At 32.9% G+C, this 23636-nt stretch overlaps 1 protein-coding gene across 1 annotated transcript; it reads left to right on the top strand.

Annotated features, from left to right (window-relative positions):
• Nucleotides 1-391: 391 nt before the first annotated feature.
• LOC139508985 (uncharacterized) lies at nucleotides 392-23465 on the top strand (the record flags this gene model as incomplete). The annotated part of the gene is given in 19 exon segments (XM_071296043.1): nucleotides 392-554; nucleotides 5467-5594; nucleotides 5856-6109; nucleotides 6718-6889; nucleotides 7663-7909; nucleotides 9373-9490; nucleotides 11184-11359; nucleotides 12388-12547; nucleotides 13757-13954; nucleotides 15405-15498; nucleotides 16189-16193; nucleotides 16875-16968; nucleotides 17463-17467; nucleotides 18051-18290; nucleotides 20422-20581; nucleotides 20785-21026; nucleotides 21336-21466; nucleotides 22289-22439; nucleotides 23244-23465. Coding segments are annotated over 18 exon segments (2719 nt in total), but the record flags the coding sequence as incomplete, so codon positions are not given.
• Between the last annotated feature and the right edge of the window lie 171 nt (nucleotides 23466-23636).

The raw sequence follows: 23636 nt of genomic DNA on the forward strand, positions 1-23636 counted from the left end.
GTCTTGCTTTGTTGGTCAGTTTAAATAAACAAAATTAGTTTTATGTCGTGAACAATTTCTTTGTGGTTTTATCCTGTTAACATTTTGACTCCTTCCCTAATTAACTTCAAAATTTTAAGCAGACAAGCAAGTTTACTTCATCAGTGACAAACCAGACCTATATGTATTTCTTTTCATGGTAGAGCTTTCATTTAACAAACTGTTTTAGAAATGGAGTTTCAATATATATTTTTCATGACATTTTACATTGTTTATACTTTTTTCAAGTGATCCACATTCAGGATTGGCCTTCAATGATGTATGTTTAGGGAGAACAAAGAGAGATTGTATTGAGATGAGATAGACCAGACTTTCATTGTGACTTTTACAATGTTTATTCTATTTTTAGTGATCCACATTCAGATTGGCCTTCAATGATGTATGTTTAGGGAGAACAAAGAGAGATTGTATTGAGATGAGATGGATCAGATTTCCATTTGATCCTATGATCACTCTTGTTAGAATTTTAACTGATGGTGTTCCAAACTGGCTGAAAATTAGAGCAATCAATAAAGGTAATTATATAATAACATTTTCTCCTCTTACTCCTATTCACTTATATGACCCAAATTTTGTGTTATAAGCTTTTTTATGCCCCACCTACAATAGAAGGGGCATTATGTTTTCTGGTCTGTGGGTCCATTCGTCTGTTCGTCTATTTGTCCGTTCGTCCCGCTTCAGGTTAAAGTTTTTGGTTGAGGTAGTTTTTGATGAAGTCCAAATCCAATCAACTTTAAACTTAGTACACATTTCCCTATGATATGATCTTTCTAATTTAAATGCCAAATAAGATTTTTGACCCTAATTTCAGGGTCCACTGACATAGAAAATGAAAGTGCGGATTGGTCATCCGTGTACCCTTTTTTTTTCATTCTGCACAATTACTACTTCAGGTGTTGGTTCACTTATAGCATTATAGAAAATGATAGTGTGAGTGGGGCATCCGTGTACTATGGACAAATCCATGTACTATGGACACATTCTTGTTTTCTTCTAAATTTGAAACCAAACCTCAAATTCCTGACTGTCTTTATACTCCATACAAATCAGGTATGATAAGGTGCTAACCTGAAATATATTATAAATTATAGATATCAGCTTTTGAAGAATAAAAACTATTTTTATGCCCCACCTACGATAGTAGAGGGGCATTATGTTTTCTCGTCCATTCGTCCCGCTTCAGGTTAAAAGTTTTTTTGGGTCAATGCAGTTTTGATGAAGTTGCAGTCCAATCAACTAGAAACTTAGTACACATGTTCCCTATGATATGATCTTTCTAATTTTAATGCCAAATTAAAGTTTTGACCACAATTTCAAGGTCATAGTGCAAAGCTCAGGTTAAAGTTTTGGTTAAAGTTTTTGGTCAAGGTAGTTTTTGATGAAGTTGAAGTCCAATCAACAACAACAATACTTTATTTAAAGAGGGTTACACAGTTAGCTATATAACTAATCTTCCCTGAGGCCCTCATCATGAGAAATCAAACAAAATGCAAACATATACATTGCATACATTAGTATAAAAAGTCAAGTATGATAATAATGTTCAATACAACTTGATGAAATGTGATGAAACAATAAACATGATGACATGATCAGTTTTCAATATTATTGATACAGCTAGGTTGATATCAATAAATGATCTGTTACTTGGTATTTGAAAGGATTAACATTTGTTATATTTCTGAACGGTATTGGCAAATTATTCCACAAGAATGGTCCGGAATACATAAAAGATTTTTTGAACAATTCTGTTTTTGGTTAGGAGTATGAGGTTTCCTTGAACAGCATTTCTCAAGGGGTATGGATTTCTGTCTGAAACATAATGAAACTTGTCAGTAAGATATGATGGGGCATCATTTTTAATGCACTTAAATGTCATCCCTTACTTATGATATTTTATTCTCTGTTCAACTGTCATCCAGTTTAAGTGTTTGAATAAGGGTGCAGAAGGAGCGAATGGGTCTGTTTCTAGTATTAATCTAGCAGCCCTCTTTTGTAATTTTAATATCCTTTTTAAACCCTCACTGCTACAACTACTCCACACTATACAACAATAATCAATTAGTGGCAAGATATAACCATTATAGAATAATTTTCTGCAGTCTAGACTTAGAAAATTTTTAATCTTTAATAGTAGATATAGTCTAGATGATATTTTTGAGCAGATCACATCAATTTGGTTTGTCCCATGTGAGGAAATGGTCATTTTAATGCCTAAAGACTTTCGCATGTGGAAGATTGTATCACTTGATTGTTAAAAGTTAAACAACTCTCATTGTAATGTGGCATTGCTCTTGCTTCGTTCCAATAATCATATATATTTTGTTTTATTTTTATTGATGAACATATTGTTATCATTGCACCATTCCTCTACACCATGTAAATCTTCTTGTACCTTTGACTGTAGAGTTTGATAACAATTACCAGAAAGATGTAAAGTTGAATCATCGGCATATAAATCAATGCAACAATTTTTTATATAAATAGGAAGGTCGTTTATGTATAATATAAACAGAAGGGGACCTAATATGGAGCCTTGGGGGACACCATACTTGATATAAAGTTTTTCAGAATGAGCATTACCCAATATGTACTTGTTGAGTTCTTTCATTCAAATATGATTTAAAAAAGAAACAGCAGTATTATCGAATCCATAAATTTCAAGTTTTTTACAGAGAATACATGTATCATGATCTACTACATCAAAAGCTAATCCAACAGGACTGCTAAGTTGATATCACCATCATTCATATCCTGTATCCATTTATCTATGATATTGATAAGGGTAGTTTGTCAAGAGTGTTCTTGTCGAAACCCAGACTGTGCTGGTGTAAAAGATCTAATCTTTTTAGGTAGTCATACAAATGTTTTGAAATATGCTTTTCTAAAAGTTTTGATTAAACAGGAAGTACAGAAACTTAGTGCACATGTTCCCTATGATATGATCTTTCTAATTTGAATGCCAAATTAAAGTATTGCCCTCAATTTTCAGGGTCCCACTAAACAACGAAAAAGATAGTGCGAAGCTCAGGTCAAAGTTTTGGTTAAAGTTTTTGGTCAAGGTAGTTTTTGGATGAAGTTGAAGTTCCAATCAACTTGAAAACTTAGTACACATGTTCCCTATGATATGATTTTTATACGACCGCAAATTTTGAAAAAATTTTCGTCGTATATTGCTAATCACGTTGGCGTCGGCGGTCGTTGTCGTCCGGCGTCCGAATACTTTTAGTTTTCGCACTCTAACTTTAGTAAAAGTGAATGGAAATCTATGAAATTTTAACACAAGGTTTATGACCAGAAAAGGAAGGTTGGTATTGATTTTGGGAGTTTTTGGTCCCAACATTTAGGAATTAGGGCCAAAAAGGGCCCAAATAAGCATTTTTCTTGGTTTTCGCACTATAACTTTAGTTTAAGTTAATAGAAATCTATGAAATTTTGACACAAGGTTTATGACCACAAAAGAACGGTTGGGATTGATTTTGGGAGTTTTGGTCCTCAACAGTTAAGAATTAGGGGCCAAAAAAGGGCCCAAATAAGCATTATTCTTGGTTTTCGCACAATAACATTAGTTTAAGTAAATAGAAATCAATGAAATTTAAACACAATGTTAATGACTACAAAAGGAAGGTTGGTATTGATTTTGGGAGTTTAGGTCCCAACAGTTTAGGAATTAGGGGCCAAAAAGGGACCCAAATAAGCATTTTTCTTGGTTTTCGCACCATAACGTTAGTATAAGTAAATAGAAATCTATGAAATTTAAACACAAGGTTTATGACCATAAAAGAAAGGTTGGGTTGATTTTGGGAGTTTTGGTCCCAACATAATAAGGGGCCCAAAGGGTCCAAAATTAAACTTTTGTTTGATTTCATCAAAATTGAATAATTGGGGTTCTTTGATATGCTGAATCTAACTGTCATGACTGTGTATGTAGATTCTTAACTTTTGGTCCCGTTTTCAAATTGGTCTACATTAAGGTCCAAAGGGTCCAAAATTAAACTTAGTTTGATTTTGACAAAAAATGAATCAGTTAGGTTCTTTGATATTCTGAATCTAAAAATGTACTTAGATTCTTGATTATTGGCCCAGTTTTCAAGTTGGTCCAAATCGGGGTCCAAAATTAAACTTTGTTTGATTTCATCAAAAATTGAATAAATGGGGTTCTTTGATATACCAAATCTAACTGTGTATGTAGATTCTTCATTTTTGGTCCTGTTTTCAAATTGGTCTACACTAAAGTCCAAAGGGTCCAAAATTAAACTTAGTCTGATTTTAACAAAAATTGAAATCTTGAAGTTCTTTGATATGCTGAATTCAAAAATGTACTTAGATTTTTTATTATGGGCCCAGTTTTCAAGTTGGTCCAAATCAGGATCTAAATTATTATATTAAGTATTGTGCAATAGCAAGTCTTTTCAATTGCACAGTATTGCGCAATGGCAAGAAATATCTAATTGCACAATATTGTGAAATATCAAAAAAAAAATTAATTAGAGTTATCTTTCTTTGTCCAGAATAGTAAGCAAGAAATATCTAATTGCAAAATATTGTGCAATAGCAAGATTTTTTTTTAATTGGAGTTATCTTTCTTTGTCCAGAATCAACTTAAATCTTTGTTATATACAATATACAATGTATATTCACTTTTTACTACCAACTGATAAATTAAAATAATCCTTTACCATTCAGTGATAACAAGCAGTTTTTTTACATCTTAATATTTTATGATGTATTTAAATGAGTAGTTATTGTTGCAAACTCCATTAGAAATTTTAATTGAGATTAGTTTTGGAATAAGGGAAAGGGGGATGTGATTAAAAAAATTGGGTTCAATTTTTCTCATTTGAAATTTCATAAATAAAAAAGAAAATTTCTTCAAACATTTTTTTGAGAGGATTAATATTCAACAGCATAGTGAATTGCTCTAAGAGAAACAAAAATTTTAAGTTCATTAGAACACATTCATTCTGTGTCAGAAACCTATGCTGTGTCAACTATTTAATCACAATCCAAATTTAGAGCTGAATCCAGCTTGAATGTTGTGTCCATACTTGCCCTAACCGTTCAGGGTTCAACCTCTGCGGTCGTATAAAGCTACGCCCTGCGGAGCATCTGGTTCTAATTTGAATGCCAAATTAAAGTATTGTCCTCAATTTCACGGTCCACTAAACAAAGAAAAAGATAGTGCAAAGTTTTGGTTAAAGTTTTTGGTTTTTGATAAAGTTGAAGTTGAAGTCCAATCAACTTGAAACTTAGTACACATGTTCCCTATGATATGATCTGTCCAATTTTAATTAAATTTACAGTATTGACCCCAATTTCACGGTCCACTGAACATGTTTAATGATAATGCGAGTGGGGCATTCATGTACTATTGACACATTCTTGTTATAGAATTAACATAGTTTAATTGTTCATCATATTTTTTAGTTGACATGCATACTACTGTTGTTGCTGATTCGCCTATTATTATTGACAAAACTGGACCATTTTCTGGAGCTGTGATGGATGGACCTGTGCATGGTGAAGATTTATTGTACACAAAGTATTCAGATAGAGTAAGTGTACTTAAGTACTGCTTTGAGGGTTTTTGATGACCTTGACTATTTATGAAGCAATTACACATGAGTAAATTTTTTTGGTAAGCAATGTGGTTATAGGAATGATTGTATGGCACACATTCTTTAACATGGTTAATCTCACCTTCACCTTATTTACATGAATAACTAAAAATTGTACCTCTGAACTTTTCAACATAAATTCAATCGTGATCAGTAAAGCAGATGAGACATTTTAGAATGTGCATTCTTGTTTTTCAGATATGTTCCAACTGGTTACATTTCCATGACCCTGAGTCTGGTATTGGATTGTATTTGGTCAGTGTTAAGTTCTGTTAAAGAGATAAACTCGACAGACATTGCTAACTTGACCGCGTACAGCAGGACAACACATGGAGCTTGTGTAGAGCTTACTCCTGAAAATTATCTGGAACATGGACATACTTACTACACAACTGTGTGGGCATTAAATGGTGCTAATAATCAGAAAAATGTGTCAGCTATTTCTAATGGAGGTAAAATGTTGAAAGTATTTCTTGTCTTGCGAAATTAAGAAAATTTCTACATAACTGCAAAAATCATTATTTTAAATCAAAATCCATAGAATTGTTTATAATTTGCCAAAATGTAGTTTATATCATGTTTTTAAAAAAAATGTAATAAAAGTATAGGTCAAAGGGCTTCTTTTTAAGCTACAGATTGTAAAAAAATATCAGATTTTGTATAGATAGTGCATGGAAAATCAAATTTTGTGTGATACAAAGAGAACTAAATGATAAAATTCTAAGATAAATTATGAACAGAAAGCTCTTATTATATGCTTTGAGAAAAAAAACACTGTGGTCACGGGACTAGTTTTAAGTCTTATTTGAAAACAAAATGGGTTTATACAAGATACATTATCTGAGTTATCATCCCTTTTATAGCAAAGTTGAAAGAAATTGAATCAGACTAGTTGGTCTATCGACTTTGAATTAATTATAGCAATGTTGCTATCCATCAGATTGTCTTTTTCTGAATTTTATTCCAACAGGGGAGACATTTCTCTGTTTCAACAGTTTATTTAGCAACTAACACATCAAGAAATCTAGTGTCAATTGTTAATTTATGTCTGATTTTACAGTGACAGTGGATCTAACAGAGCCAATTTCTGGTCATGTTGTGGATGGAAACAAGACAGGGTTTGAAGATATCAAGTATTCTGGTAATGCAGCTAAAGTGGAGGTACAATGGAAAGATTACCATGACCCTGAATCAACAATCAGACAGTATGATGTGCAAGTTCAAGTAGCTCAGTAAGTTGTTTTTTTAAGGGGTAAAATGTAAAATATACAGAGGTTAAAATTGATTTTTCTCACTTGGAACTTTGCAAACAATATTAGAGAGTGGTCATCACAATTGGCTGGTAGGAACATTTTAATTACACTGCATGTTTTATGATAAGCAATGACTATATGTTTCACCAAGGTCAAAGTTTGAATAAAAAAATATCAACTGGAACTTAAAAAGTGTTCAGCCTATTTGTATTCTGAAAGGTAAATTTCCTTTGCATAGGCACAGTAGAGAAGTCACAGACACTGAAATATTTAGTTTAAATCATTCTCTGAAAAACATGTAATTCATAATTAACCAAGGGTTTTTAGGTGTTATTTCCTTTTGTCTTTTTTTTCAGAAATTTAACAGACAACTACAAAATTACCAGAGATTTTGTGCCATTTTCCAATACAACAGTTTTTTTTATTAAGTTGAAATCCAATCAACTTGAAACTTAGTATACTTGTCCCCAAGATATGATTTTCCTAATTTTAATGCAAAATTAGAGTTTTGACCCCAATTTTATGGCCCACTGAACAAAAAAAATGATAGTATAGGTGGGGCATCTGTTTACTATGAACACATTCTTGTTTTTCCTTTATTTTAAACTATTTTCATTTGTTTTTCTTGTAAGGGATTAAACCCTTTGCACAGTAAAAAGTTACAGACACAAAAGTTATTGTGCTTAAAGCATTTCTCTTAGAAATATTTTTTTTTGTTATTACAATGTATTCACTTGTCATTATTTTTTCAGAAATTTAATAACAGACAACTACAATATTATAAGAGATTTCGTGCCGTTTTCCAACACAACAGACAGTGTAAAATGGTTGAATTTTCAATTTCAACATAAAGATAAAGTTAAAATTGACCTTCGTACTACAAATGGAGCTCACAACTCTATAGTCAACTCGACTGATGGCTATGTTGTAGATCTTACACCACCAGAGCTATTATATCTAGGAGATGGCATGGTTCAAGATAAAGATCTAGAATTCCAGGTCAGTGCTTTATATCATTATGAGTTATGGGGTAAAATAAAGTGACAGACAGTTCTTTATTCAATACTTAGCTATCATGTGTCCTAGAAATCATGTTTCCTGCAATGCCTTTTTGAAGACTGTATTGTGAAGACACCTGTAAACTATAACTTGTCTTAGAAAGTATTATAGATTCAATGTAATTAATGTAACACTTACAAATGATTAAGTCATGGATTTCAATTCTTCAATTTACATGAAACTTTTACTAAATTCTTTCATAAATGCAAAGATATGGTTAGAAAGTTGGACAGTACCTGTAGGTATAAAACCACTAATTCATAGCCCCATTGCTTTCTATGTTAAATTTTGCAATTTCGAGCATTAATAGCTTCTTTATCTCAAGTTCAAATAAAGTGGCAGTTATTTCATGTCAAAACTGTACCTTATCCTGTCTTGTGCTGAAAAAATCAACATACCTTTAATTGCATATTAGAGCGTACTGGTTCCCGGAAGTTTGACAGTACAAAAACAGAAACTTCAAATCTGAACTTCAGGCCAAATGTGCCCTTTTATCATATTTTCATTAACTTCTTTATTATTCAAATAAATCATTCAACAGGGTTCTATAGTGATCCCAGGTCCCCAAGCTTTCATTTAATACAAAAAATACCCAAATATATCCACTATTGACAAAGATACAGCTATGCGTAGGAACCATTTTGTTTAAAATATGTACTACTTTCTTGTATGTTCTTTCCGACCGGGCCTGAATTAGTGGTTATATACTTGTAGAAAGTTGTTACAAACAGATATCATCCTATTCATTATGGTGATGTTGTGTCTATAATCCTCTGATTAATGCTCCTGAAAAAATACAATTTAGTGCTGCATTCACATGTATTTCGATTGATTTGACATTAACTAATTCAAATTTATTTCATTCTAATTCGAAAAATGTATTACATCCAAGAGTAAATTTTAATCCAAATTGCAATGCTCATCAAATTCACTTTACTCATTTATTTGAGACATTTCTTCCAATTGCAAACTTCCATTATATTCAATTTAGTGGTGGTCTTTCCCCCCAGAAACTTATTTTCCTGTACATCTAAATTGAATTATCTGCAAAATGGTGTATTACATACCTATTTCTATTATTGTAGTCATTGGTAATGGACCTTCTTAGTTTGTCAACTGTAATTATTTCATTTTCTCTTCAGAAATATTAATCTTGCTATGAATGATTGATTTATATAAAAGTCATTTTACTGACTTCTCATAAATTATTGTCTTCTGACAGCAATATTCAATCTATTCTTGGAATGATTGCAATATGCATATGTTTTTGGCTTCTATATGTTTTTGGCTTCTTGGTCAAATGTTAAATTTTATTAAGAAGGATAAGGTTCAAATTGTTGTAATGAGCTTGTAGAGATATTAGTATTTTTTAATAAAAAAATCTTTCTTTTATTTCCTTACAGTCAGATGCCAAAAATCTGTCATGTAATTTCAAGTTTATTGATGAAGAATCTGAAATAGATCATTTCCAAATACAGATTTACCAAAGGCATCAGAGTATTAGATCACTAATATTTCCATGTGAGCTATATTTTTATTTATGATAATGCATCACAATTTATACATTTAACATAGTAATATTAAGTTACAGAAAATTCCATTGATTCCATTTTTAGCTCACCTGACCTGAAAGGTCAGGTGAGCTTTTCTCATCACTTTGCGTCCGGCGTCTGTCGTCCGTAAACTTTTACAAAAATCTTCTCCTCTGAAACTAGTACGCCAAATTTAACCAAACTTAGCCACAATCATCCTTATGGTATCGAGTTTAAAAAATGTGTCCGATGACCTGGCCATCAAACCAAGATGGCCGCCATGGCTAAAAATAGAACACAGGGGTAAAATGTTTATTTTGGCTTATATCTACAAAACCAAAGCATTTAGAGCAAATCTGACATGGGGGGTAAAATTGTTTATCAGGTCAAGATCTATCTGCTCTGAAATTTTCAGATGAATCAGACAACCCTTTGTTGGGTTGATGCCCCTGAATTGGTAATTTTAAGGAAATTTTGCTGTTTTTGGTTATTATCTTAAATATTATTATAGATAGAGTTAAAATGTAAACAGCAATAATGTTCAGCAAAGTAAGATTTACAAATAAGTCAACGTGACCGAAATGGTCAATTGACCCCTTTAGGAGTTATTGCCTTTTATAGTCAATTTTTAACCATTTTTCGATAATTTTAGTTATCTTTTACAAAAATCTTCTCCTCTGAAACTACTGGGCCAAATTAATCCAAACTTGGCCACAATTACTTTGGGGTATTTAGTTTAAAAAATGTGTCCGGTGACCAGGCCATCGAACCAAGAACATAGGGGTAAAATGCAGTTTTTGGCTTATAACTCAAAAACCAAAGCATTTAGAGCAAATCTGACAATGGGTAAAATTGTTTATCAGGTCGAAATCTATCTGCCCTGAAATTTTCAGATAAATCGGACAACTCGTTGTTGGGTTGCTGCCCCTAAATCAGTAATTTTAAGGAAATTTTGCTGTTTTTGGTTATTATCTTGAATATTATCATAGATAGCGATAAACTGTAAACAGCAATAATGTTCAGCAAAGTAAGATTTACAAATAAGTCAACATGACCAAAATGGTCAATTGACCCCCTAAGGAGTTATTGTCCTTTATAGTCAATTTTTAACAATTTTCATAAAATTTGTAAATTTTTATTAACATTTTCCACTGAAACTACTGGGCCAAGTTCATTATAGATAGAGATAATTGTAAGCAGCAAGACTGTTTAGTAAAGTAAGATATACAAACACATCACAATCACCAAAACACAATTTTGTCATGAATCCATCTGCTTCGAATTCCTTTGTTTAATATTCACATAGACCAAGGTGAGCGACACAGGCTCTTTAGAGCCTCTAGTTAATATTGAAGTTTTAAAGTTTAGATCTCTGTTTAATTCTATACCAACCTTTCAAGAAGATGGTCACATTTTAATACTCCTGACTCATACTGTCTAAACTTGTATAAAATGAAAACTTATGTATTTAAAAGAATACCATTGTAATATTCACTTATACCATAGTTTGATGGCATGTTATTTGAAAATAAATGTGACAGTTTATATGCAAGGTTAATTTTATAACTCATTGGATTATTAATATGAATAAAAGAAATTATTTTGAATTAACACCAAATAAAGAGCAACACAACAACACAGATTAAACAAAGACTCATATATATATATTTTTTTATTTTTAGTAACTCAAAATGATTGGCTGCAGCTTGACGATGAGACAATAAATGAATTCACTGACTCCAGTCTAGATTTACTACAAGGTGCTGTATACAGTATCCGGATAGGAGCTGTTAATAAAGCAGGATTTGTGGCAGCTTTTGAAACAAATGGTGTGAAAATAGACAGAACTCCTCCAATTGTAAGGAAATAAGAGTTGTTACAGTTATTATCCAGAAGGTTTTGGCCTATTACTTTACCAATAGACCATTTTCATATTACCAACTTTTGACTAACTTTTGACTCCAGAATTTATTTTTTTTCAACATTCTACATTCTCTGTGGTTGAACATCCTAGTCCACGGCCAAGCAAGAGCAGCGTAAATAAGTGAATTCAAGATTTTAATCAGTACAATTATGAATGAAATTTTACAGTTTACTGTTTCTATACATGACTAAATCATAAGAAAGCAGTAAACTTTCCCCCCAAACTGCACCCTTTATATATTTGATTTTACTTATTGTGGTTTGCTCGTTATTGACAGTACCGTGATGTCTTACCACAGAGTAGGTTACCTGTAAAAAAAAATATAGGACCCTGAGTCAAAAGTCGGTAGAATGAAAGTAGACTAACTCTTAAAAAGTTTTACCTAATTCCAGTATGTAAATACTTGTACCAACTGATCAACTGGTCATATATTTTAGCTAATTTGAGTGCAGTAAATTAGAAGTAATACTTAATTACCAGCCAAGTTATGTTATTATAGAAATCTTCTATCATAAAGACTGTTTATACATAGTTTGTTTGTAATGTTATTTTGTTGGTCAATAGTGTATTGCTTTGTTTCTTAACTGTAAGTTATTGCATACTTATAATTTATACATTTCTTTCTATTGCAACTTATAACTTGCTAATACTATAGGGAAATAATTAACTCTATAAACAGCAAAATTTTATTCTTTCAACTATCAAATTCCTTCATATTGACATTTTGCAAGTGTTCTTCAAATTATTGCCATGATTATTCATAATTGATTTAACCTATTTGAGCTGAAAATAATCAAATGAATAATGTTTATTCCAAATAAACAATGGCTTAGAGAAGTTATAAATTGGTACAGAATTGATGAAAAAATCACTTTAAAAAGAAGGATTTTTTGTGGTAAATTTCTCAGCTAATAGATGATATATTTCTTCTTCTGTAGTAAACTTGAGAATTCTATAAATAGGTTAATTCACTTCATGTGAACACTTTGACTGATGATGAAGAAGAAGCTGTATATGGATATGTGTATCAAGCTGACACAAATGGTATAAAGGCGGCATGGCAAGCTTCAGATCATCATTCAGGAATTGTTAATTTCAAAATAGCAGTTGGATCAACATCAGGTAATTTAACTATTTTGTATTTTGTGTTCGAATGGCTAGTCTTTCTTGGCTTTTTTCAGATGATGTATGCATGGAAAAGTTTTCTATTATAGCAAAATATAAAAAATAAGGAGATAAGTCATAAAAATTTCTAAAACACTGAGTATGGCTTGCTCTGTCTACTTATATTGTTAATCCTTTTTCAAGACAATTTTCTCAAAAAATGTATTTCACTCATTCCACTCAGAGTATTTCATCTTAGCTCACCTGGCCTGAAATGCCAAGTGAGCTTTTCTCATCAATAGGTGTCCATTGTCCGTTGTCATTGTCATCTGTTGAGTTTCATAAAAAATCTTCTAAAAAATTACTGGGCTAAATTTAACCAAACTTGGCCAGAATCATCATTGGGGTATTAAGTATTAAAAATGTTTTCATCGACCCGAGGCCCGCCAACCAAGATGGCTGCAAAGGCAAAAAATAAAACATACAGGTAAATGTAGATTTTGGCTTATATCTCTGAAATATCTCTTAATTTTTGTTATCTTTAAACTTTAAACTTTCTCCTCTAAAACTACTGAGAAAAATTCAACAAAATTTGGTTATAATTATCAGTCGGGTATCTAGTTTTAAAATGTGTCTGATGACACCGCCTGCCAACCTGCATGGCTGACATGGCCAAAAATAAACATATGGGTAAAATGCAGTCAGTCCGTCCGTCCCATGAATATTTTTATCGCATTTTTCTCAGGAACTACAATGCAAGGATTTCTGAAATTTGGTTTCAGGGTTTATATAAGTCAGCTATACCGTGTGACGCGAAATTAGATTCATCACTTGACAACTTCCTGTTTACCGTACACTTGTATCATTTTACACATGATGGCCAAGTTGAAAATTTTCGTCACATTTTTCTCAGGAACTACAATACAATTATTTCTGAAATTTGGTTTCAGGGTTAATATATGTCAGCTTTACAGTGTGATGTGTTTTCAGATTTATCACTTGGCAACTTCCTGTTTACCAAACACATGTATCATTTTACACTTGACCCAACTCATCACTCAACATCTTCCTGTTTTAATACTGAACACTTAAATATTTTTACACTATTAACATTATCCACTTGCGGCGGGGGTATTATCAGTGAGCAGTAGCTTGCAGTTACACATGTTAGGTACAGCTTTAGTGTAAGTTTATTAATAATCAATGCATATGATATTATTTTATAAGGTGGGAGTGAGGTGAAGTCCTGGACAGATATAGGATTAAAGAAAGATACATATGTAGATGGCTTGTCACTAAATGTCAGTGATATTGAAACCAAGACCCCAGTATATTATGTCAGTTTAGTGGCAATAAATGGAGCAGGCCTAGAGAGTTCACCAGTGGTGTCTACACCTATAGTTGTGGTCAAATCAGATAAACCAGGTATTCAATGAGGATGAATAGTTAACTTATGGTTGATATTTTTGTGTTAATCTTATTTAGTTGAAATGATAGTTAATGTTCCTGGCAGAAAAAAAGAAAAGGAAAAGTATTATTTTCTGAACATTTTACATAACCTAGAATTTTACTTAACCTAGATCTATTAAGGGAAATGCTATCAGTGTTGATCAAATGTTTTTAAAAGAGTTATATGCCCTTAGAATATTAATTATATTCGAAATTGCATAGCATTATATTTATTAATAGTCTAAAAATATGTTGTTTCATTTGTGAATGCATGCTTGCTTTTTTTCCCGCAATAAAATGTTGGGAAAGGGGGGGATATTAATTTACCCCTGTCCGTTTGTTTACCTCATGTATATGGCAGAGGGGGGGGGGGGGGGGGGGGGGGGGGGGGGGCATTGTCCATATCTAGTTAAGTTTTATCATTTCAGCTTTGTTGTAACAGATTTGAAGATATATTCATACACTGAAGGATTATCCACATTTTTACTCAAATTGCTTTGCATCATGATTTTTATATGACACCTTGAAATAAGTATATAACAGATATTTGCCTTTGTTGGCTGTCTTACTATTTAGGAAAGATTCTATTGGCTAGAATATGATATAGAAATGGGAACATGTATCAGATAGGAGAGGATATAAAAAAAAAATATTACAGTTTAGGTATTCAAGATCATAATTATAAATACCCTGATGAATGAATAATTAGGGCACTGCCAAATAGCTGGTCCCCCTATAATGACCAGTCTGTCCGTCTGTCTGTAACAAATTGTGTCTGCTCTATATCTAGAGAACCCTTATAATTTCAGCCTTAATACTTGACCTGTCTATTAACCAACACCAGAGGTTGTGTCATAATGTATGTACAACTTCCTAGGTCAAATGTCCAGGTCAAAAATGTTGGTTTCAGTTATACTAATTAAAGATACAAATGTTTAAACCATATGTTATTCACAGCAGGGCCAACAGAGATGGTTCCCATCTCAATGCTGTCTAGTTTTTGCTGTTACTGAGTTACTTTGTTATGATATAGTGTCATGATGTATAGCTATTAGTTGCATTGGTTTAATTGAATATTTACGTGAACTTGAAATAATTAACTAAAAATTTTTCTGAAGTCCTGCAGGGGACTGCCAAGTTTATAACCTTCAGTTCTTCCTTAAAAACATCCTTGCTTCATGTTGACATTTTTCATGATGTTGCAAAGCACTCAGTAGCTTTTTTAATAGAAAGGTTTAATCATTTGAAATTGGGTGTAAAATGTCTATGTAGGAAAAAATATGTGCCATGTAACATTTGCTTTGTTTGAAGGTATAGTTATTGATGGTACAGATAGAATAAGACTGAACCAGTATCTGACATTTGTGTTGACATTGATTACCAGTCTGATATGTTTACATGATTTGACATTTACTTTGTTTTGTAGGTATAGTTATTGATGGTACGGACGGCACAGACCATGATCCTGTATCTGACATTGGTGTTGACGTAGATTACCAGACTGACATTTACTTTGTTTTGTAGGTATAGTTATTGATGGTACAGACGGCACAGACCATGATCCTGTATCTGACATTGGTGTTGACGTAGATTACCAGACTGACATTTACTTTGTTTTGTAGGTATAGTTATTGATGGTACGGACGGCACAGACCATGATCCTGTATCTGACATTGGTGTTGACGTAGATTACCAGTCTGATATTTACTTTGTTTTGTAGGTATTGTTATTGATGGTACGGACGGCACAGACCATGATCCTGTATCTGACATTGGTGTTGACGTAGATTACCAGACTGACATTTACTTTGTTTTGTAGGTATAGTTATTGATGGTACGGACGGCACAGACCATGATCCTGTATCTGACATTGGTGTTGACGTAGATTACCAGACTGACATTTACTTTGTTTTGTAGGTATAGTTATTGATGGTACGGACGGCACAGACCATGATCCTGTATCTGACATTGGTGTTGACATTGATTACCAGTCTGACATTTACTTTGTTTTGTAGGTATAGTTATTGATGGTACGGACGGCACAGACCATGATCCTGTATCTGACATTGGTGTTGACGTAGATTACCAGTCTGATATTTACTTTGTTTTGTAGGTATAGTTATTGATGGTACGGACGTCACAGACCATGATCCTGTATCTGACATTGGTGTTGATGTAGATTACCAGTCTGATATTTACTTTGTTTTGTAGGTATAGTAATTGATGGTATGGACGGCACAGACCATGATCCTGTATCTGACATTGGTGTTGACGTAGATTACCAGTCTGATATTTACTTTGTTTTGTAGGTATAGTTATTGATGGTACGGACGTCACAGACCATGATCCTGTATCTGACATTGGTGTTGACGTAGATTACCAGTCTGATATTTACTTTGTTTTGTAGGTATAGTTATTGATGGTACGGACGTCACAGACCATGATCCTGTATCTGACATTGGTGTTGATGTAGATTACCAGTCTGATATTTACTTTGTTTTGTAGGTATAGTAATTGATGGTATGGACGGCACAGACCATGATCCTGTATCTGACATTGGTGTTGACGTAGATTACCAGACTGATATTTACTTTGTTTTGTAGGTATAGTTATTGATGGTATGGACGGCACAGACCATGATCCTGTATCTGACATTGGTGTTGACGTAGATTACCAGTCTGATATTTACTTTGTTTTGTAGGTATAGTTATTGATGGTACGGACGGCACAGACCATGATCCTGTTTCTGACATTGGTGTTGACGTAGATTACCAGACTGACATTTACTTTGTTTTGTAGGTATAGTTATTGATGGTACGGACGGCACAGACCATGATCCTGTATCTGACATTGGTGTTGACGTAGATTACCAGACTGATATTTACTTTGTTTTGTAGGTATAGTTATTGATGGTATGGACGGCACAGACCATGATCCTGTATCTGACATTGGTGTTGACGTAGATTACCAGTCTGATATTTACTTTGTTTTGTAGGTATAGTTATTGATGGTACGGACGGCACAGACCATGATCCTGTTTCTGACATTGGTGTTGACGTAGATTACCAGACTGACATTTACTTTGTTTTGTAGGTATAGTTATTGATGGTACGGACGGCACAGACCATGATCCTGTATCTGACATGTGTGTTGACGTAGATTACTAGACTGACATTTACTTTGTTTTGTAGGTATAGTTATTGATGGTACGGACGGCACAGACCATGATCCTGTATCTGACATTGGTGTTGACATTGATTACCAGTCTGACATTTACTTTGTTTTGTAGGTATAGTTATTGATGGTACGGACGGCACAGACCATGATCCTGTATCTGACATTGGTGTTGACGTAGATTACCAGTCTGATATTTACTTTGTTTTGTAGGTATAGTTATTGATGGTACGGACGTCACAGACCATGATCCTGTATCTGACATTGGTGTTGATGTAGATTACCAGTCTGATATTTACTTTGTTTTGTAGGTATAGTTATTGATGGTATGGACGGCACAGACCATGATCCTGTATCTGACATTGGTGTTGACGTAGATAACCAGTCTGATATTTACTTTGTTTTGTAGGTATTGTTATTGATGGTACGGATGGCATAGACCATGATCCTGTATCTGACATCGGTGTTGACGTAGATTACCAGACTGATATTTACTTTGTTTTGTAGGTATAGTTATTGATGGTTTGGACGGCACAGACCATGATCCTGTATCTGACATTGGTGTTGACGTAGATTACCAGTCTGATATTTACTTTGTTTTGTAGGTATAGTTATTGATGGTACGGACGGCACAGACCATGATCCTGTTTCTGACATTGGTGTTGACGTAGATTACCAGACTGACATTTACTTTGTTTTGTAGGTATAGTTATTGATGGTACGGACGGCACAGACCATGATCCTGTATCTGACATTGGTGTTGACGTAGATTACCAGACTGACATTTACTTTGTTTTGTAGGTATAGTTATTGATGGTACGGACGGCACAGACCATGATCCTGTATCTGACATTGGTGTTGACATTGATTACCAATCTGACATTTACTTTGTTTTGTAGGTATAGTTATTGATGGTACGGACGGCACAGACCATGATCCTGTATATGATATTGGTGTTGACATAGATCACCAGTCTGACATTTCTACCCTCAGTGTACAGTACACAGGCTTCGAGAGCCATCTTCATGGTGTCATGGACTATGAATGGGCTGTAGGAACAAGTCCAGGTGGACAAGATATTACCACGTTTTCATGTGACGGAATTTTACATGCAGAAGAGGAAACTATTGCTGGAGATGGTAGGATTTAATTTCCTATAAATTCTATCTATTGAAATAAGGTTAACAACAAACTCCATGATATCATGAAATAAATTTGAGGAACACCTTTTTTACGAGTTGCTCAGGTAGATACTGTGGATTTATTTATTTTTTGAGATGTTTGATATCACAGTTTTGACAATGAAATGTCTGTGGGTGAACTCAGGTATCCCAGAAGGATAAGCAGTTCCTGCTTCTTGCAAGACACCTGCCATGTTGTTAGTTATAAGTCATTGTCCCATGAAGGAGGAAAGGCATCTATGTCAATTCAACTATCATTCAAAGCAATTTAAATAATTATTCAGTTCAAGAGATGATATCCCAAGAAACTAACAGTAAGGGAACAACCATTTGACCTCAAGGGGGGTAATAGTTCTTTTCTAGAAATATATTCTGATCCAAAATTTGATGAAAAAAATATTTTGGTCAGGCAGATGACCAAAAAAAATGTATTCTGAATCCAGATTTTCCCCATACCTTAAAGTGTTAAATATTGAAAAATACAATTTGATTGAAAGAGTAGTAAAACTAAATAAGAATGATCGCACTTAACATATGCATGAAAAAGGAATTCTGACTCGGACATAAAATCATTGCCTCCCCTTGAAATTAAATGGTTGCTCCAAAATACTAGAAGTCATAAATAGGCTGCAATTAAAAGTGGGCATAACATGTATTGGTGAACACTTCAGCAGTTGATAAAGTAAAAAAAATGTCTAATCACAAGTCAGGTAAATCAAGTTTCATACTATCTTCTTTTGATTGATATTGTTACTTTATTGTCAGAACCTATGATTTAATGTTTACAAATAAAATTTTAATCACTCGCCTTTAATTTTAAAGCTTGAACTCAAATATTTATGAATTAAATCTTTTTTTTTATCAAACTTTCAAATTGTTTTTTGCCCCAATTACAGTGACTTGACTGTTAGTGTTGCTATTCACCAATTGCAACTCATTCAAAATTTTAACCCAATTGCAATTTGTTTTATTAAATCAAATTGTTCAACTGGTCAAAAATTTGAACAAACTGTTCAGCCAAAATGTGAAAGTGCAAAGTGATAAAATAAATCATACTTACAATCCTACAAGTCTGTAACTCCACTGTATTGATGTATTTCCTAAATCAGTCTATCAATCTGTATAGTTATATTATTGCCATTACCATACTAAAGGTGAACTGTTTTATTTTGAATTGCTATAAAAAATATCAAAACTAAGCTTTTATAGAGTTTTTCTTTCGAAAAGTATTCTATATTTATAAGAATCACACACTATGTGAATAAATACATTTCATATTCAGTAAAATATTTGAAATTGCAATATGTTTGTAGGAAGGGGAGATAATCGCTTTTTGGATTCAAAAAGTCTTTATTCAAAAGAATAGTATTTTAGGTTATCTCCCCAAGGAAGCATATTGTTATTTCATACATATTTTACTGAATATGAAATGTTTTTATTCACATAATGTGTCATACTTATGAATATAGAATACTTTTCGAAAGAAAAACTCTATAAAAGCTTAGTTTTGACATTTTTATAGCAATTCAAAATAAAACAGTTCACCTTTAGTATGGTAATGGCTGTAATATAACTATACAGATTGATAGACTGATTTAGGAATTACATCAATACAGTGGAGTTACAGACTTATAGGATTGTAAGTATGATTTATTTTATCACTTTGCACTTTCACATTTTGGCCTGAACAGTTTGTTCAAATTTTTGACCAGTTGAACAATTTGATTTAATAAAACAAATTGCAATTGGGTCAAAATTTTGAATGAGTTGCAATTGGTGAATAGCAACACTAACAGTCAAGTCACTGTAATTTTTAGAGTGGAAATTTGTACAACAAGAAATTAAATTGGTGTGACCTAGCTAATAGTACTAGTAGAATCTTCCCTGATTTTACTGAAAAAAGTATTTTTGAGTAAAACAATATTTCCCATTCGCATTTATTAACATTATTAATGCTTCAATGAGTTGCTGCTGATGTGACATTAAGCAATTTAGCCATTATCAATCACTCAACCATTCCACTTTTATAATCATTTTTGGATTGAGCTTATAAGTGTGATATTTAAACCATTTTATTGTAAATTTATAGGTATTTCAAGCTCTGGATATGCACAAGTGAATGTTCCGATCAAACCTGGAACTACATATTATTCTACCATCAGAGGTATCACTAATGCTGGAAATATTATTGAGTCTGTATCAGATGGAATTACTGTAGATGTACTACCACCAAACATTATTATAGATAGGTAAATATGATACCCGTACACCAGAAACCCTTAAAAATATTAATATTTACATTTATTAGATTCATAAAGTAGGTGAGATTCAAAGTATCAGTGCAATTGTCATGGTACTCTGTGGAATTAAAAATGTGGGAATGAAATTTATGATCTAGGAAGTAATAAAAAAATACAGTCTCAGTCATTCTCTTGTTTTACCTATCATTTAGGTTGGCTGATAAAAATGCAGTTGATGGTGACATAGGGCCAAGTTCTTCAATGTATAAAAGTACAGCTGATTCCCTGTCTGCCATATGGCACTACAATGACACAGGCAGTGAAGTAATAAGGGCCTGGTATTCTGTTGGGACATATCCATACGCTGAGGACATATCACCTAGAACTGAAGTGAATATATCCTCTACACAAAGTAGTAACTTTGAAGTTGGCTCTGTTAAACCTGATATTTCAGGTAAGAAGTTATCTAGCCACAATTATCAAACTAAAAAGACTATTTTTTTCAAACTTTACAGAGATAATGATATATACTCCATGTTTAATACTTATGGGACGATACATTGTAACATTGATACTGTATCCATTCAATTAAATCCAATATGGAAAATCACATAACATAACTTTAAATTACTGGTACATCAATATTCATTGAAAAATGTAACAAGTATTATGATGCCACATACTAAGTTCCCATTTTTGTCAGAAGGAAATTTTGAATAAGTAATTAAATCAGTGTTATAATTGTTATCATTTTTAATTGTAGGCAAACCTAATATAATCAGTATCTGGGCAGAAGACAAAGCGGGTATGATTGGTAAAACTACGTTTGGTTCAGTTATAATTGATACCAGTAAACCAGGAACAGGATATGTAACTTGTCCAGAATATATTGGTGTAAGTTTCTTGAAATTCTTAAAAAATGATAATAAGCAGACAAAAAAAACGTTTTATTATGCCCCATTTATGGGCATTATGTTTTCTAGTCTGTGCAGCCATTCGTTCATCCGTTTGTTCATTTATCCGTCTGTCCTGCTTCTAGTTTAAGTTTTTGGTAGAGGTAGTATTTGATAAAGGTTGAAGTCCAATCAACTTGAAACTTAGTACACATGTTCCAAATGACATGATCTTTCTAATTTTAATGCCAAATTAGACTTTTTACCCCATTTTCATGGTCCACTGAACATAGAAAATGATAGTGGGGATGGGACATCCGTGTACAGGGAAACATTCTTGTTTTTTTATTTTAATAATTGTCGTTAGTATTAAAGACCAGGTAATGTATATAATAAGAATCATTTTACTAATGGAATGTCAACTAGCTGTCAATCCAATCAATGAAAATTTTGTGTGCCGCACAGAAAGTTTCATTTAGTGTGAAGTTTACAGTAGTTTATTTTATGACTTTTATGAATGGCCTTTAACAATTATATTTGATTATTACCACTTGCTAATAAAGTATAAACAAAAATCATGCTTCGCTATAATTTTTCAGAAATATAATCTGGTCAGCTGCAGCACATGTTTTCAAAAATGATTCTTCTCTTGAAATAAAGGTATGAATAAAAGGAAATGTGAGGTGCAGGTCAAGGAGACAGCAACCTATAAACAAAGCAAATGACATCTTAAGTTCAACAAATGATCTTTCACAAGTGTCAATATCATGTATCAAGTGCTGAACCACTCCCATTTTAAACAAGCTTTTCTCACAATTTGCAGGTTGAGAGCCCAATATTATGTTCCTGGTCAGGATTTCTAGACGAAGAGAGTCCAATACAGAAATTTATTATCACTCTTGGATCAGAACAAGGATTTTCAGATATTTTTGAAACAACTGTCAGTGGATTAACATCTTCATATATCATAAAGGGTATGTTTATTAGAGCTGTTGACCAAAAGTTTGGTTGACATGCTTGCAAGTTTTGTTGATATGTTTGACAATGGTTAGGCATAGTTTCAGTCTATACAGTATAAAAAGATTTGATTGGTTGATTGTTTTGATTTAAAATGATAATAAAAAATCTTTTACACACTTATTTTTCTTTTTTTTTATGCCCCATTTATGGGCATTATGTTTTCTGGTCTGTGGGTGAAAGTTGAAGTCCAATCAACTTGAAACTTAGTATACATGTTCCCAATGATATGAGCTTTCTAATTTAAATGCCAAATAGATTTTTGACCCCAATTTCACGGTCCACTGAACATAAAAAATGATAGTGCGAGATTCAGGTTAAAGTTTTTGGTCAAGGTAGCTTTTGAAGAAGATGAAGTCCAATCAACTTGAAACTAATTACACATGTTCCTTATATGATATGATCTTTCTAATTTTATTGCCAATTTAGAGATTTCCTCCATAATGGACACATTCTTGTTTTCTCATCACTTGGCATCCGTCGTAGTGAACTTTTACAAAAATCTTCTCTGAAACTACAAGGCCAAATTTAACCAAACTTGGCCACATTGATTATCATCATTGGGGTACCTAGTTAAAAACATGTGTCAGGTGACCCAGCCAACCAACCGAGATGGCTGCCATGGCTGAAAATAGAACATGGGGGTAAAATGTAGATTTTGGCTTATATCTCTGAAACCAAAGCATTTAGAGCAAATCTGACATGGGGCAAAATTGTTAATCAAATAGTAAATACATACTTTTTTCCCCCCATATTTTTAGGAGCCAATTATCAATTAGACCATGGCAGATCATGCTTTGCTACAGTCACAGCAGTGAATTCAGTTGACATGGAAACATCTGCATTCTCAGGATCTATCTCCATTGATGCAACACCACCTAATCATGGGAAAGTGGTGGACCTGCATACAGTCTACAGAATCAATCTCAATGACACTCATCAAACTGCAGCAATGAATGCTAAAATCTGCACTACAGATCTAGGTTTGAAATCTCTTTGTCTTTTTGTTTTTATTTATATTAAGAAGACCGTTTATTTTCCTAAGGAATTGCAGAAATGATAATGTATTTTAAATAGATAGAATGTTAAATTCTAAATTAGCATTTGCACCTTAAAAATATTAAAAGATAATAGCAAAGTGAAACAAAGTGTAG

This window comes from Mytilus edulis, unplaced genomic scaffold (genome assembly GCF_963676685.1).
Source record: "Mytilus edulis unplaced genomic scaffold, xbMytEdul2.2 SCAFFOLD_1325, whole genome shotgun sequence".
Lineage (NCBI taxonomy): Eukaryota > Metazoa > Mollusca > Bivalvia > Mytilida > Mytilidae > Mytilus > Mytilus edulis.